Source organism: Lacerta agilis, chromosome 3 (assembly GCF_009819535.1).
Source record: "Lacerta agilis isolate rLacAgi1 chromosome 3, rLacAgi1.pri, whole genome shotgun sequence".
NCBI lineage: Eukaryota > Metazoa > Chordata > Lepidosauria > Squamata > Lacertidae > Lacerta > Lacerta agilis.
The window spans coordinates 107,013,073-107,029,316 of NC_046314.1; the positions used below are offsets into that span (position 1 = coordinate 107,013,073).

Sequence of the window (16,244 nt, forward strand, 5' to 3'; positions counted from 1 at the left end):
ACAGGAAGCAGAGGGCGAGAGTAAATCGACAGATCTCACAAGAGAGGTAAACAAGCATTGTGATCATACACCATTTAACATTGATAAGTGATTTGGAGTCAGAGGTGAGCAGTGACATAAGCAAATTTATAGACAAAGCCAACTTATTCATGACGGTGAAAATACACACGTACTCTACAAATAGCACCAAGGATCTTTCCAAACTGGGAGAAAAAGGGAAGAAGAAGAAGAAGAAGAGAAGAAGAGTTTGGATTTGATATCCCGCTTTATCACTACCCAAAGGAGTCTCAAAGTGGCTAACATTCTCCTTTCCCTTCCTCCCCCACAACACTCTGTGAGGTGAGTGAGGCTGAGAGACTTCAGAGAAGTGTGACTAGCCCAAGGTCACCCAGCAGCTGCATGTGGAGGAGTGGAAATGCAAACCCGGTTCCCCAGATTACGAGTCTACCACTCTGGAAGAAAACTGCAAGTGAGGTTCAATATAAATAAGCAAAAATCCTAGACTAAAGCATTCTGAGGTCATGGAAATTTTTTCAAAATATGCATAGTCGGGGGGGGGGGGGAATTCTTCCAGGTGGCTCAACTAGGACCAGAGATAACCAGGTCTAAATGCCTACTGAGCAATGAAGTTTGGGGTGAACTCAGGCCAGTACCTACCACACAGGGTTGATACAATGGTAACACAGAGGGGAACACGCATTCTCCCCTAAGCTCCCAGGGAAAAGCTGGAGTCACTCAGTGAAATGGAATGCCCAAAGATTTCAAAAGTCTTTTAATTGTTTTTTATATACTTTATTACTGCCAAAAGATATGATGATAGCCAGTAGCTTAACTGGCTTTACATGGGGCAAATTCATGGAGGAAATGGAGCCTCCATGTACAGAGGCAGTATGCCTTAGGCTTAGAATGCTAGTTGGTGGGGGGGGGGCAAAAACTGTGGGAGGGCTCCTGCCATTATGACTTGCCCTGGTTGTGGGCTTCCTCAAAGCACCTGCCTGGCCACTGTGAGAAACAGGATGCTGGACGAGATGGAACCCTAGTCTGCTCCTGTGACACTTTTCTACCAAGGATGCTTTAAATATATAACTTACTTTGATATATTTCCCAGAATTGAACCTGCACCTTTGGAAATTACTAATCCCATGTATGTCAAACAAATGTGTAAATATTTCATGTTTAGTTAATGAGTTCTGGGAAAAATGCTGCTGGTTTCCCAGTACTGTAGGGGGAAAAACTTGCTTTAGATAAATAAAAAAAAGGAATGGCTCCGGAAAAAGGTTGATTGAACATTTTTGGTTGTTAACGTGAACAGAGATTTTACAAACTACAGAACCTTCTCTAACAATGTCAAATGTTTTTATTTTAAGGCTGGAATCCTAAACATATTTACTAGGAAATAAAATCCATCAAACCAATGCACAGAATTACACTGCAAGTCTTAACCCAAAAATTATTTTAAAAATTCAACCAACTCTCTTCATCATTCTCTCTCCTTTAGCATTCTACCAAGCTTTGTGGAAAGTTAAATTCATGCATTTCTAAGCTTTGTGCAAATTATGCCTAATAATTAAAGCACTACATTCACCATAACTTTTAAATAATACATTTACTAGTCAACAGAAATTAGCAGATAGCCATATTTTCAGCCACTTCACACAGAATGTATTTTCTCACAAGTAGGCTTAAATACAGTGCGACATTCCCATAAACTGTGGTGTAATGTTAACATTGGGTTTTTTTTCAGTTTTAAAAAAGTTACATGTATGTGACAAGTGTTACAACTGAACAGGCCATGCAAGAAGATAATGCTTCGGCCAGAACTAAATAAACAACAAAAAATTGTCCTTACCACCTATGTAAAACATTAAGCACAAATGTTTTAGGTGAAGACAAGCCTGGTCGACATGAACTGAACATAAAAAGAAAGGTTTAAAAACAAACAATGAAAAAGGAAATTGTAGAATTGTAAACAAAATGACTCAGAAAACAGGCACACACAAATCTAATGATTCCAATCCTATTTCTTTCATTTTCTATTTATCCTTCCCAATTTAACAGAAGGGGCAACAATGAAATAAGATATTTTAAACAATGTTGCCAAAACACCATGAGAGAAAAAGTCGCACTGCACAATTTTAAATTCTAGTCTAGTCAACCTTAAATTTTTGCTATGGGGCTTACTTCTCCCCCTCAGTTCTCTTTTCCAATTTACACACTTTAAACCAGGGGTCAGCAAACTTTTTCAGCAGGGGGGCTGGTCCACTGTCCCTCAGACCTTGTGGGGGGCCGGACTATATTTTGAAAAAAAATATGAATAAATTCCTATGCCCCACAAATAACCCAGAGATGCATTTTAAATAAAAGCATACATTCTACTCATGTAAAAACACCAGGCAGGCCCCACAAATAACCCAGAGATGCATTTTAAATAAAAGGACACATTCTATTCATGTAAAAACACTCCGATTCCCAGACCATCTGCGGGCCGGATTTAGAAGGCGACTGGGTCGCATCCGGCCCCCGGGCCTTAGTTTGGGAACCCCTGCTTTAAACCTTCTTTTACCTAAAACATTTTGAAAATGCCCTGCCCTGTGCTTTTACATCAGATGCAATATAGCTTGGCCACAACTCACAGAACTATGAGTCAAACTCCAAACACATGCTTGATAAAAAAGCACCTTCCTCTAGTAGTGCCTATGCGCGCGCACACACTAGAAAGAAATTAACAGTACGTACATGGGGATCTGTTCCTCAATGATTAGAAGTCAAACTGGGCACACCAAAGAGCACAAGCGTACCTCAACTCACTTTCCAGATTGAGGTGAGATTAAATTTGGGGAGGTGACGTAGCTCAAAAGTTATAGTTCATGTTTCATAGTAAGGTAGTTCAAGATTTAAATACTGGTATCTCTATTTAAAACCAGGTTGGGTGACCTGTGGCCTTCCAGATGTCAATGATTCCAACTCCCCTCAGCTCCAGCCAGCATGGCCAAAAGTCAGGGATTATGGGATCTATAGTCCATCAAAATCTGGAGGGTCACAGTTTAGGCACCCCTGGCTTAAAAGACCTCAAGAAACAAGCTGGAAATGTTAGCCACTTGAAACACTGACCTTATGATAATTAGAGATTCTAGTTATCAAACTGGGGGCCTTCTTTGAGTGAACACCGTACTCTTAACCACTTGGCTATTTTTCCATCTTTATAATCTAAAGCTGAGAATTTTCTTAATGTGAACAGATATAAGATGCTTTTTACGTTAAATCAGATCAACCGACCACCTAGCAGCAACTCTCCAGAGCCTGAGGTCGAGGTCTTTGAGAATCTTGCCCTCCTTGATGATTTTAACTAGAGATGCAATGGATTGCAACTTGGCCACTACACATGCAAAGCACAACTAAGCTATGGCTTGTCTGTAAAGCAGTGCCACCTTTCAGAAATGGGTGACACTGTGTCGTTTTCTGTTTGTGAATGGCCAGTTTTCACTCACAGCTTACAGATATCAAACAGTATTTTCTAAAACCTTAAGACTAGTTAAGATTATTCATCTCATGAAATGTCATCATGTCACTTGTTTGTAAACCAGAAAAGGCACATGAGTAATAGAAGACATTGTGAGCACCCACAGTAAAACAAAAAGCAGAGTCTAAATCTTGTTACTATATCTTCAGTTCAGATGACTGAAGAAAATATATTTGATAAACTGCACAATTAGAAAAACCAGCAAGTTGAAATTAATATTTGTTGGGTGGGCTATTTTAAGTTTTTAGGCTTTACCCATTCAGTTCCTGCAAGCTGTCCCTACACAAGTTAGTCCTACAATCAAATTCTGACTTTTGGTCTGTTATCCTTGAGGATGAACAAAGCATCATCCCGTTAGTATCTTATAAATATGTTTAAAATAAAAGGGTAAACCTGTTCTATCTCACAATTTTAAAAACTAAAACAAAAATCTTACTTTGGAAACCAATTTAATCCAAGATGTTCAGTCTTAGAGTACAATATCCGTTCCAGCATTTCATACAGTGGCCTCCATGGCAATTCTAAGTCATCCCTTGAAAGAAGTTCTTTTTTCCTAAGTTAAAAAAGCAATTTAAGATTAATGATTAATTACAACTGGATGTATCTTTCATACCCAAAAATAGCACAACAGAAAGTCTGGCTGCAACTTTGCTTTAGTCATCACCCCTTTCACACAGCTTCCTAGTAATCCATAACATGCCAAGAAAATTATCTCAGGACATTTTCTAGACAAAGTTGAAGCAATAGTTTAGATGTAGATGTAACTTACATAGCACTAACCAGGTTTCTCTCTTAATAGGAATTTGAAACCAGGTTTGAATCGAAGTTAACAAATTCTGTTTGAAAGGAAACTATTGTTTGTTTGTGCTGATAGAATGCTTAACCATAGTTTACAAGTGGCAGGGAAGGGAATTTACATGTCAGAAGGGAAGGCACATGTACAGGCCACTCTTAACCTTAGCTGAGATTATTGCCAATGTTAATTCAGTGTTACATTAACCAAGCCAGTTTGTTTTGGAGGAGGTCACAAATGTGCTTGCCAGAAGTGAGCACCTCTTTTAAAGTGCCGAGTAAAAAAGTGAGAAATGGCGTTGGACCTTGTGTTGGGCCTCAAATGCACTTTGAAGCAGCAAGACTGAGCGACTTCAGGAATCAGCACCCCTCCTTCTACCAGACATGGGGAAAGGGCAGGGACACCCGCCAGCATGCTGGATTTTTGACACTTCTGAGTACCTTCAAAATCCAGCATGATGAAAGACACAAGACCCCCAACAGAAGCCAATCCAAATTTTGGGCCTGTTTAACGATTAAGGCTTGTCTCCAGTCTCAAAGTCAGCTATTTTTTTCCAAGTTACTCTTCCACAGGATATAAGATACTTCCGTTACGCAGTAGCAATGAAAATGGTAACTTACTTCAGCAGGTTTATCAAAAGACGTGCAAAACCTTGCATCATGCTGATCTCCAACTTTGGAATAGTTACTAGCTCATACAAGAGCTTGATAAAAAGGACATGGTCTTCTTTGCTAAACTTTCTCCCATAGAGCCGGAGATACCTTGAAGAAGAAGAAGAAATACATAATGTGGAAAATGTTTATTTATTTAAATATGCTATCCTTCAACAAACAAGCTCTCTTGGAAAACAAAAATATAAATATCAAGACAACATGTACACATAGCACAGCAGAAAAATACAATGAAAGCCAATGTTTTCAAAACATACTGAAAGGCTTGGGCAAATAAAAAGGTGCCGAGACATTGGATTTAATAATAGGTGAGCCTCCCTGAGATAGGCATTCCAAATGCTGTGTGCCACCACTGAAAAGGCTCAGAAACTTCTGGTACCATCAACTATGGTACCCTGCTGGAGCAACTGTCTGAGTTAGGGGTGGGTGGCACTGCCTAGCATTAGTTGAGTGGTCATTTCCAGAGGGTAATGCATGGGGAGTGCACTTTGTGCTTGTGGAGCCTTCAATGTGGGGTTGCTCAGGGTTCAATTTTATCCCCTATACTATTTAACCTCTACAGGAAACCACTGAGTGTGCTCATCCAGAGTTTTGGCATATGCTGTAAGCAATATGCTGATGGCATACAGCTCTATTTCTCCTTTACATCTGCAGGTGTAGCAGGAGATGTGCTGGACTGTTGTCTTTCCTCAGTACAGTGGTACCTCGCAAGACGAATGCCTCGCTAGATGAAAAACTCACTAGACGAAAGGCATTCGTTAGCGAAAGGGTGACTCGCAAGACAAATTTCCCTATGGGCACGACTCGCAAGACAAAAAAAAAAATCGCGTTCCCCCCCCCGTCAAACCGCGCTTCCCCCGTCCGTGCTTCGCAAGGCGAAATTTTCGCTAGACGACAGCACTTGCAGAATGAATTAATTTCGTCTTGCGAGGCACCACTGTAATGGATTGGATGAGAGCCAACAAACTGAAGCTCAATCCAGATAAGCACTGAAGCACTGCTAGTGGGCAGTTCCCTGGACTGGATGGATTGGAGGCTGCCTGCTCTTGATGGGGTTACACTCCCTCTGAAAGAGTGCGTATGTAGCTTGTGGGTACTCCTGGATCCTTTCCTTGTGTTTATGGTAGGTGGGGGTTATTGCTTTGTTTCTGTCTTATTATTTATTTTGAGTTCTCAGTTTGTGATTCTATATTGTGTACTGCCCTGACGGGAGGTATACAAAATAAATAAATAATGATAATGAAGCCATATCCACCTGCCACCCACTAAAATATCAGGGGAGGGGTAGCTTGGACAAAAGGGGTTTTGCAGAGATTCTGCACGAGGCACTTTGTAAACCCTGCAATGAGTTCATGACCACAGGGCTTGCAAACGCCATTGCAGGGCACTTCCAAAGCACACAATAATAAGCAGATTCTAAAGGAAGCTATTCATAGCTGCTTTCTCTTTAGAAGGAAGAATACTCCAGTTTTAGGAACATTTTCCCCTCTGCAGTAACTGCAAAGGGACTTCCCCAACTGATTGATAATTTATTTAAAGGGAGAATCTTTGGCAGCACACTCCTAGCACCAATCCACTGGTTGGTGCTGAAAGGGCATCTTCAAAGGGGGTTGCTCAATGATCAGTAGTTATGGTGACCAATTTTGAGAGCGGGCAATCACCTGCCATCACTATGACATCATAGTAACAGGTGGGTGATTCCATTTGTACTTTTTATGTAAAATATTTAGCTACTTGCTTTGATTGCTTAAACCATTCAATTGTAACTATTCAAGCTGAATACTTTGCTTTATTTTTAACTTTCTTCACACAGTACCAGGGAAATTCCCAGACCTCAGAAAATAATACTCCCAATATTATATCACAACTAAGATACTTATTTAAGGATATTGTAAACATGGTAATTAATCTTAGGTATGAGAACCATTCTTTTAAAGCCATCATTGATGGCTTTTCATTCTCTAACCTATCTTTTTATTTTCAGCAAAACTGTGAAGCTGCCATGCTCTAAACCTCTTAGGCTTGCAAATTACAACCGTGATTTGTGAGACAACAGTGGCTGACTCTGCTGTTTTCCTGGACAGCCAGCATTCTTCAGCCATAATTTTAAACATCAGCTATTTTAAATTTGGGGATATTGGAGATGCACACAGCTTGGTCACAGCATCACCAGTGCTGAACATATTTTCATAAGGTTTCGACTAAGAGTTCTCTTTGTCCAACATTCATATTCTGTACTCATGAAAGGGTGTTTCGAATTAAACACATAATAGAATGAAAAGGTTGAAATGTATTATTGGAGCAGCATATGTTTAAAGGCTTACATATGTTTATAATCGTTTGCAATCATCTACAACCCCAAAATGTGAAGGGTTAGAAGCCCAATTTCTAAAACTGCTGAAGGAGCAGGGTGGCATTTGCTGTTTCATATGCCTCTTTTCCAACCTTCCTTGGGTGAGATCCTGCTGACACATCTCATCAGTGCAAGAATTTCCACTTGTGAAATGGAACTCCCCCCCTCCATTTTGTGTAAGAGTTTCCTAAACCCTAAAGCAGATTTAGGAGAGGGTGCAGGGCACACACCTGGAAGCAGGTGTGGCAGTTCTATTGCACATGTGTAAATCCTTGCAAAGATGGGATGTATTAGTTGGATACTGCCCATTATCTCCAATTCTTCAAGTGCTCACTCAACTTTGTTTTATATTACAGGCAATACTTTCATAATAACATTTTGGCTCAGCATACTGTTCTATTACACAGAAGGTGCAGATTAGCAGCAGCCCTCTAGCTACTATTTCCCCTGAGCACTTCAGTGCTAAACAAGCCATGTGCCCTTGCACTAGGGCGTGGAACAGAAGTGTCAGTGTTCAGGTATGCCAGCAAATTGCTGTTCCCTCAAGGCAGAGTTATTTCCTGCTCTTTATCATGACACACCAAATGGTGAACTGGAGGAGCAAGTTTGAATAGTTTCCAAATGCAAGTTCAACATTCATGAAGCACAGTGCATGTCACTTTCGATTTCCTAGCCATGATTTCCCCTTTTAATTTTGAAGCATGCCCTCTCAAATGATAGTTCTTAACTTCTTCACCCTCTAGACCAGAGGTGAGCAGCGTGAGGGGCTCTGCGTTTACTGTCATGCAGTGGCTACCGGTAATCTTTCAAATTTCAAAAGCCACCCACAAGCAATTACTTCACACTTTTTGTCAAGAGTGATCTGCTACTTCCTCTGTCAGCTTCCTGGATAGGAAAGAAGAGAGAGAAGGGTGACCCCATCCCCTGCTGCCTTTGGCCCTACCCACTGATGCAAGCAACTTCTGACAGATACCCACAAGGAAATCTGGCCATGGACAGAAAGAAGGTGGCTCTCCCATGTTCTTCCTGTAGAATTGCCAACTCAGATTGCATCTGTGTGTGGCACAGAGTCAGTCAATTAGCATGGTATACCACTGAAGCAGGACCCAGGTGGCGCTGTGAGTTAAACCACAGAGTCTAGGACTTGCCGATCAGAAGGTCGGCGGTTCGAATCCCTGCCACGGGTGAGCTCCCGTTACTCGGTCCCAGCTCCTGCCCACCTAGCAGTTCGAAAGCACGTCAAAGTGCAAGTAGATAAATAGGGACCGCTCCAGCGGGAAGGTAAACGGCGTTTCCGTGCGCAGCTCTGGTTCGCCAGAAGCGGCTTTGTCATGCTGGCCACATGACCCAGAAGCTGTCTGCGGACAAACGCCGGCTCCCTCAGCCTATAGAGCGAAATGAGCGCCGCAACCCCAGAGTCGGACACGACTGGACCTGATGGTCAGGGGTCCCTTCACCACTGAAGCAATGTATTTACATGTAATGCTTGCTATATATTGCTAGCTATTTATATGTAGGGTTGCTAATTTTTGTTGATTTTCTTGTTTTATCTTTTGGTAAACCACTTTGGGGTTTTTTTTACAATCAAGTGTTGTATACATTTTATAAAATAAATAAACAGAAACATTGTAAATTATTTAAACTAGACATTATAAAACTAAATCTAATAATAAATAAATCTGAAGAAAGAGTCTGATCTATGAAAACGATGCTGTATTATGATTTTATTAAGTTACAGATTTTAAACAACTGTTTCAGATTTTAAACAACTATTAGGTAGTATACCCGCCAGGACTCTGATCATCATGACATGGAGTTTGTAAACATTAAATTACAAGCATCTTGCAATGGACTATGAACAACAGAGCTCTTAAAACATCTGGATCCAGCCACTACTGCGGGCTTCCTCAAACTCGGCCCTCCAGATGTTTTTGGCCTACAACTCCCATGATCCCTAACTAGCAGGACCAGTGGTGAGGGATGATGGGAATTGTAGTCTCAAAACATCTGGAGGGCCAAGTTTGAGGAAGCCTGCACTACTGGATGCAGGATATTGAGATGGGTACAAGTCTAATTTCCCAGACATAACATACCAAGCCATACTGCTTGATCATTCCATTACTTCATACTAACATCATCCATAAAAACAGAATGATAAGTCATATACTATCATAATACACTGCAAAGGGTTAAAACTAGCAGGTTCTGCTGTCTTCTAAAATCACATGGCTTTTCAGAACCCTGATGATTTTGTTAGGCAACATGTTTTGACAGCATTACCACATAACTCCTACTAGAATGAAAACAGGCCTCACTGTAAACAACACTGAGGTAGCAGCAGATGGTTAAAGGAAAAACAGTGTCACACTATGTCTACTCAAGTTCAAGATGTCTTGTAAGGCAATCATGTGAGTCATGTTATATCTACTGAAGTAATCCTATCCAAGAATCTTTCCTAGTAAACAAAGTCACTTCCAATGATGCAAAAGGCAGATTGATATTCTGCCAAACAACCCTCCCGCCACCCCAAATTTTTTTTTTTTTTTTACTAATTTACACTGCCAGTTTCCCAAGTTCCATTACACTCTGGTGTGACTAAGAAACAGATTTGGAATACCAATACTGTATGTCAAGTGTGAGGGCTTGGAGGACTGCTGTTCCCACATTGACTCTTTTCGCCAGCCAAGCTGAACTGAGCTAAGAGCCAAATCCAGCTGAGCCTGGGGAAGCAAGGAGCCACAGCCATGCCCTTCAGAGGCTTCAACAACTATCCTGTCTCTAACCAGATTTTCAACCAGCCGCTAGAACATCATCAACAACAGCAATGCCCTATGGACTGCTGTCTCCAGGCATATGGGGAACATATCCTTCATTCTTCTGATGCAGTTTTGCTGCATCATTTGTAACAGTGATGAAATGTCTAATGGTATTCCTGGTCCCTAACAAATCATGTGACCTGCACATGAAACTGGGAAGACTAGACTCATAAGTCTCTGGTGGCACTTGGATCAAAGCAAATTAAGCTGCCAGCAAAGGCAAATAAAGAATAAATGGAGTACCAAAATAAGATTTTCGAAGTATGAATTTATATCACAAAGTCCTCATTTAAAATATTTAAGTCTATGTGAGAAAAATGGGGTATAAATTTTCTAACTAAAACTCAGGAGGACACTATGCATGCAGTAGCAGGGTTGATTCTTAATTGCTGTATTTGAACAATCATATCTCATCTTAATAAGATGGCATATGAACAAGCTTCATTCCCCTGCACACAGCTGGCTGCTCTTCCCTTCACACACTAGGATGCCTCAGTTTAATTATAAAATCAAAGAACTGTAGAGCTGGAAAGGACCACAAGGGTCATCTAGTCCCTCCAGTGCAAGAATCTTTTGCCCAATATAGGGCTTGAACACACAACTCTGAGATAAAGAGTCTCATGCTCTACCACCTGAGGTGTCCAAGCAAGATAGTTCTATTAAAAATATATTAAAACAATCAGAATGCCTTTTGGCAATGAATAGCCTAAGAGCAACCAATGCTGTAGCATTGTTAAGCTATGTTAGTGTGGACTGAGACACAGCCCTTATGGGAGAACACTAAAAGACCTCTGTAAGCTGTTTTGAACATTCTAAAAATAAGCAGAAAACATAAACATGGTTGAAACATACAAAAATACCACAAACTGGAAACCATTTCCATTGAACAGCTGACCTCAACATGTCTAAACATAAGCAAGTAATTTAAGGCTCAATGAAAGGCACTAACTTTTTTTTACTGTATGATTATTGATTAATTTCTATACCACTTAATATATTTAAAATATCTCTAAGCAGTGTACAAAAAACTGAAGGAACAATAATATAAACAAAATATTACAAAAACTGAGTTGCATATAAAAATGTTCCATTAATACAAATTTTCTAATATAAATAAATCAGTATCAATTCATTTTACTTCCGACACACCCTCCCTCTCAGCCTCTAGGTTCTCACCCAGGGCTCAAACAAACTCTCAGATTACGGTACCCATAAGAGTCTCACAAGGAGAAGAGTTCCTGGAAACTTCAGGCATCACCCTAGTCTCTTACACAAGACTTGCTTTTTATGAGCAAGTCCAAGGTGGATGGTACATCCCCAGGCTGCCCACAACACTGTCCCATTCAGCTGCACTGTCCACACCCAGTTCCAGGTGTAGCAGGTTTGTTGAGCATGCTATAGGCACAATACCGAAATTTTGCTTGCTATGCTGTCAACACCTGATCTTGACATTATTTTTGAAAAATACGTAATAGCACAAACAGATTCAAAACAGGCAATCTAGTATACCCTGCGCCCAATTAAACCTTTGCCTTAAGTTTTCTCTCTTTAGTAGTGTGAAATGTTAATGAAATGTTTCCTCACAGTCAATTTTATTTTAAGTCACTATTAGAAAGAGATTAGGCCTAGAACTGAAGTGGCAGAAAGTGCTGTGGTAACCTTTGTTAGATTTAAGCCTTTGGGTATGTCCATCATTTTAGTCTTACTTTATTGATTGTATTCAAAGCTGTGGTTTGGGTGCTTAATAGATATATTATCACCTTGACAATTACCTGTATCTGGTTTGCTGCAGCATCAGGTTTTTTTTTTTGTCAAGTCTGTTACATTCATCTACTAGAGAAAGCAAGATATGTATTCCAAAGAATTCATGTCACAATAAACTAGTCACCCCTCCAAGATGCTATAGCAGCAAGGAAAGAAACTGCTACAGACTAACACAGCTTCACTTTTAATATTTCTCTGTAGGGACAGCACAATGACAAGGCAAAAACATTTTATCAGTGCCCCAGAAGACAAAGAAGTCCTTGAACTAGAAGTTGGTGCTTTTGCCCTTGTCCAGCTCAAAACACACTTTTCTTTTTCCTTTGCTGACACAGCAGTATGAACAAATGTTATGTGAGATGAGTAAGAGATTAAACTCTGCAAGTTATTGCTAGGCTTTGAACCGTAAAAGTGAAATGCAGCGCTTGTTTTGGAACTAAATGCAAATGCTATTTTATAATCTAGTTTAAAAAGGCAAGGACAGTTGCAAGTAGCTTATGAAGTCACTGAACAAAACCTATGCGCTAGTTTTGGCAACAAAGAGTGATAAACTATTTTTAGGAGTAATGAGCTGCGTATGATTTATTAGCTGCATAAGTAGAAAGCTCAGGGAACAACTACCATCACCAAAGCTAACAAAACCCTCCTCTTCCCAAAGTCCAAGACTCAAGCAGCCTTGAAAGATGACACTTCCCAAACACAAGTCCACACAGGGGCTTGCACAAACAGAAGGGGTGACTGCTCATTCCTAAAAAAAAGGTCCCCATAGGCACATGCCCCAGTCAGAAGATCTCCTTCAAAAGCAAAGCTGCAATCTTACAAACACTCAAAAGCCCAACCAAGCCCCCTGCTGATCATGACACTTACAAAAATAGTGCCAGACAAAGCCTTAGGGAAGCTGGAGTCATGCAGACAGCAGCAGACAATGGTAGACACGTGGCATAGAACTAAGTTGCTGAATGTAAAGGGAGTAGCACAGGCTACTCCTTCATCCAGGGACGTGTAGAACCTGGGTGCCACCAGACACTGCCCCAACCAGAGGCCAGTTGCCCATTTGCCTCAGGTGCCAGATTTGAAAGAAACTGCTTTTTGAAATAACCCAGGGCCTTAGATGTACTGTTACCTTTGCTACCAGAAACTGGCATAGGTAAGAAGTTAATGCAGTGTTTATTCATCTCCCATTTAAAAAATATCTACCATCTGTATGGGGGGGGGGGCACGGACTCGAGGACCGGATAAGGTGTGCCTTAAGCCACAAATTGTCTAAGCAATCAAAGTGTGCCCAACAAAGTGGAACTTCCAGAGAAGGAAGAATCAAACATCATTTTGCCGATCACTGGCAGATTCTTCAGGCTGCACCGCTCACAGTTACCCCGAGGCACCCAAAAAGTTTGTTAAGGACACACAGGATGTTTTTTCTGCATGTGTTTTGATGACTTAATTGCTTTATGTGTTCTTACCTGCCCTGACACTTCAGATACAAGGCAGGTTAAAAACCTTACACCCTCTCACAACATTTGTGGTCCTTTCACTTAACAGAGCACAATGGGGACAAAACAGAGGAACTACATCTCGGAACAATGCATACTCCACCAAACCCTGCTACCCTCAATTGGGGTGGAGGGGAGAGAGACAACCATATTACCCTGAGTACAACTGACACACTGCTGCCATGCCCTCCCAACAAAGCGAAACACGAACACCAGGGAAACACCGGGCGGCTGTTAGGTTTCCAAGCACCACAGGACTCTTTTGTCTACAATCCAGAACATAATTCAGAGAAGAGGGAACCCCACCCACAAGAACAGAGGCTTGCCTTTTTGTAAAATAAAAAGGGGGGGTGCATGGGTGTAGCCAAGGGAGGGGGGACAACCAAATAAATAAATAAATAAAAATACTTATCTAACTAGGGTTCTCTCCCCCGACCCCACAACATAAAACCTACCTATGGGTGGGTGTAAATGGGTGGCATTTGTTTCCCCAAACCCCGAAGGGGGGTGTTTTTTTACACCAAACACCGGCAAAGCCCAAAGTTGGAGGAAAGGGCTGGATGCACTGCAACACCTCCCGCCCCCCACCTTTCAAAGCGTCCTGACCTAGACGGCCCCCCCAAAAAAAGAAACCCCAATAATAAATATTGCGGTTCTGATTTGATAGACAGAAGATAGGGCTCAGCAGAAGGGGAGAGAAAAAACAACTCCGGGGTGGGGAAGGAGGGGGAAGTCGACCAAATGAAGAGGCGAATGTGTGTTTTGACTGTTGAAAATGTTGAAACTTAATACGATGGGGGGGGGAGAGAAACAGACCCTCCCCCTAATAATCCTCCCCACCCCAACACGCAACCCTTCGCCCCACTCACGTGGAGAGCTTCCTGCTCCAGAAGAGGCCTCCGGGCCAGAGCTCCTGGAGCTGCACGGCCCAGCTGAGGTTGAGCTTGATGCGGGAGAGGAGGCGGCCGGCCTCGGCCTCCAGCTTGTCGCCATAGGGCAGCAGCTTGTTGTAAACCAGCTCCTTCTGAGGAGGCGGCGGAGGAGGAGAAAGAAGAAGAGGAGGAGGCGGAGGAGGTGGCGGCGGCCCGGCCGCAGCGCCGCCGGCCCCGGCCATGGCCCCGGCCGGCCGGCCGCCTCGCCCCTTCCTTGCTCCCTTCGCCCTCTCCAACGCCCCTTTCCCCCCCTCAGCCGCCGGCGCTGCCCCCCGAGAGGGCCTGTCCTCCTCCTTCTCCTCCTGCCTCTGCTCCTCCGGACACCGAACTCGCTCGGCTCCCTGGGGCGTCTGTCACACAGCGGCGCCTGGTGACGAAGCGGCGGAGAGAACGAGGCAACCAGCGCCGGCCTCCGCCGCCAGGCACTGATGGCAGGGAGGGAGGGAGGGAGGGAGGGAGGGAGGCGCCGAGGTCACTTCCGCTGTGGGGAGGGGGAGGAGGGGGAGTGAAGGCGGCGCTGACGGCAGGGAGGGGGGGCTCCGGGAGAAGGAGCGCACGGGGCGCGGGAGGGGGGGGGAGGGCGGCGGCTGATTGGATGCGGCGCCTGAGGGGGAACCGCGAAGAGGAGGCTGAGCGCGAGGGGCCTTCTCTGAGGGGGCGGGAAGCAGAGGAGGCAACGGAGGGGCCTTCATAATAATAATAATAATAATAATTAATAAATAAATAAATAAATAAACAACATAACAACTGTTATTTTTGTTACTTTGTTGTTGTTGTTAACCTCACAGTCTGCCCCACAGCCGCCTCTGGGAAAATCTCATTTTGTTTTTCATTTTTTAAAATTTCTACACACACATACACACACACCCCTTATTATTTATTACATGCTAAATTTCTATCCTTCATCCACGGATCGCAGGGCAGTTTACAGCATAAAAGCATTAAAAGTACATATCATAGTAGCAAACGAAAACAATAACCGTTCACACACATCGTTGTTGTCGTTAATTGTTATTACTATATTTTTATCCCACCATCCGAGGCTCATGGGATTTTAGAGCATAACCAAAGCAGCATCCCTGCCACATATACACTTATTTTTATTACAGTGGGACCTTGACCTACGAGCTCCTCGACGTACGTCGTTTTCGACTTCCGAATCACTTCAGGAGAAAAAAAATGGCCGCCACTTCCAAATTTTTCGACCTACGAAGGGAAAGCGCCGGCACGATACCTCGACCTACGAATTTTTCCCCCTCCGGAGATAGCGCCTTTCGAGTTACAAAAATTTCGACCTACAAGGGCGCCTTTGGAACGCATTAACGTCATAAGTCGAGGTACCACTGTACAGTATTATTATTTATTACTTTCTAACCCAGCCTTCATCCAGGGATCACAGGGCGGTTTACAGCATAAAAACACAAAAATACACACCAGAATAGCAAACAAAAACAATAACCCTAAACACACACTAATGATGATGGTGATACGCTAATTTTCTGTCCCACCTTCATCCGAGGATCACGGGTGGTTTACAATATAAAAACACAAAAATACACACCAAAATAGCAAATGAAAATAATAACCTCTATGTGCTCACAGAGAGAGAGATTTAAAAGCCATGGGTGATTTAATTAGCAAAAGGCCTGGGAGAAGAGGAATGTTTTTGCCTGGCACCTAAATAGGTTGACCCACGCCAGCCCAATCTCCATGCAGTGCGAGATGCCAGGGGTTCTGGGCGCTTACCCAGGGTTCATGTTTCCTTTTGAGAAGTAGGCACAGTGGAGACTGGGGAGGGGTGTCTATGATATATGGTTTATTTACACACATATACAACCTGAGGCTACAATGGAGAGGTTCGCAGCCTAAACACCCCAAGACAGTCTTGCTTCTCCCGCATCCACAGCC

At 42.6% G+C, this 16,244-nt stretch overlaps 1 protein-coding gene across 2 annotated transcripts in view; it reads right to left on the minus strand.

The window, feature by feature from the left end:
• Window positions 1-14,533, minus strand: part of PSME4 (proteasome activator subunit 4) — a 76,508-nt gene extending 61,975 nt beyond the window's left edge. The window contains exons 1-4 of one of the 2 annotated variants that reach the window (XM_033145083.1): window positions 14,274-14,533; window positions 4,934-5,074; window positions 3,957-4,073; window positions 1,850-1,909 (exon numbers count right to left, since the gene is read on the minus strand). In XM_033145083.1, coding sequence (XP_033000974.1) covers window positions 1,850-1,909; window positions 3,957-4,073; window positions 4,934-5,074; window positions 14,274-14,518 — 563 coding nt within the window. In that variant the 5' untranslated portion in view covers window positions 14,519-14,533. The remainder of the gene's footprint in view (window positions 1-1,849; window positions 1,910-3,956; window positions 4,074-4,933; window positions 5,075-14,273) is intronic. The other variant, XM_033145082.1, reaches the window with a different exon arrangement.
• Between the last annotated feature and the right edge of the window lie 1,711 nt (window positions 14,534-16,244).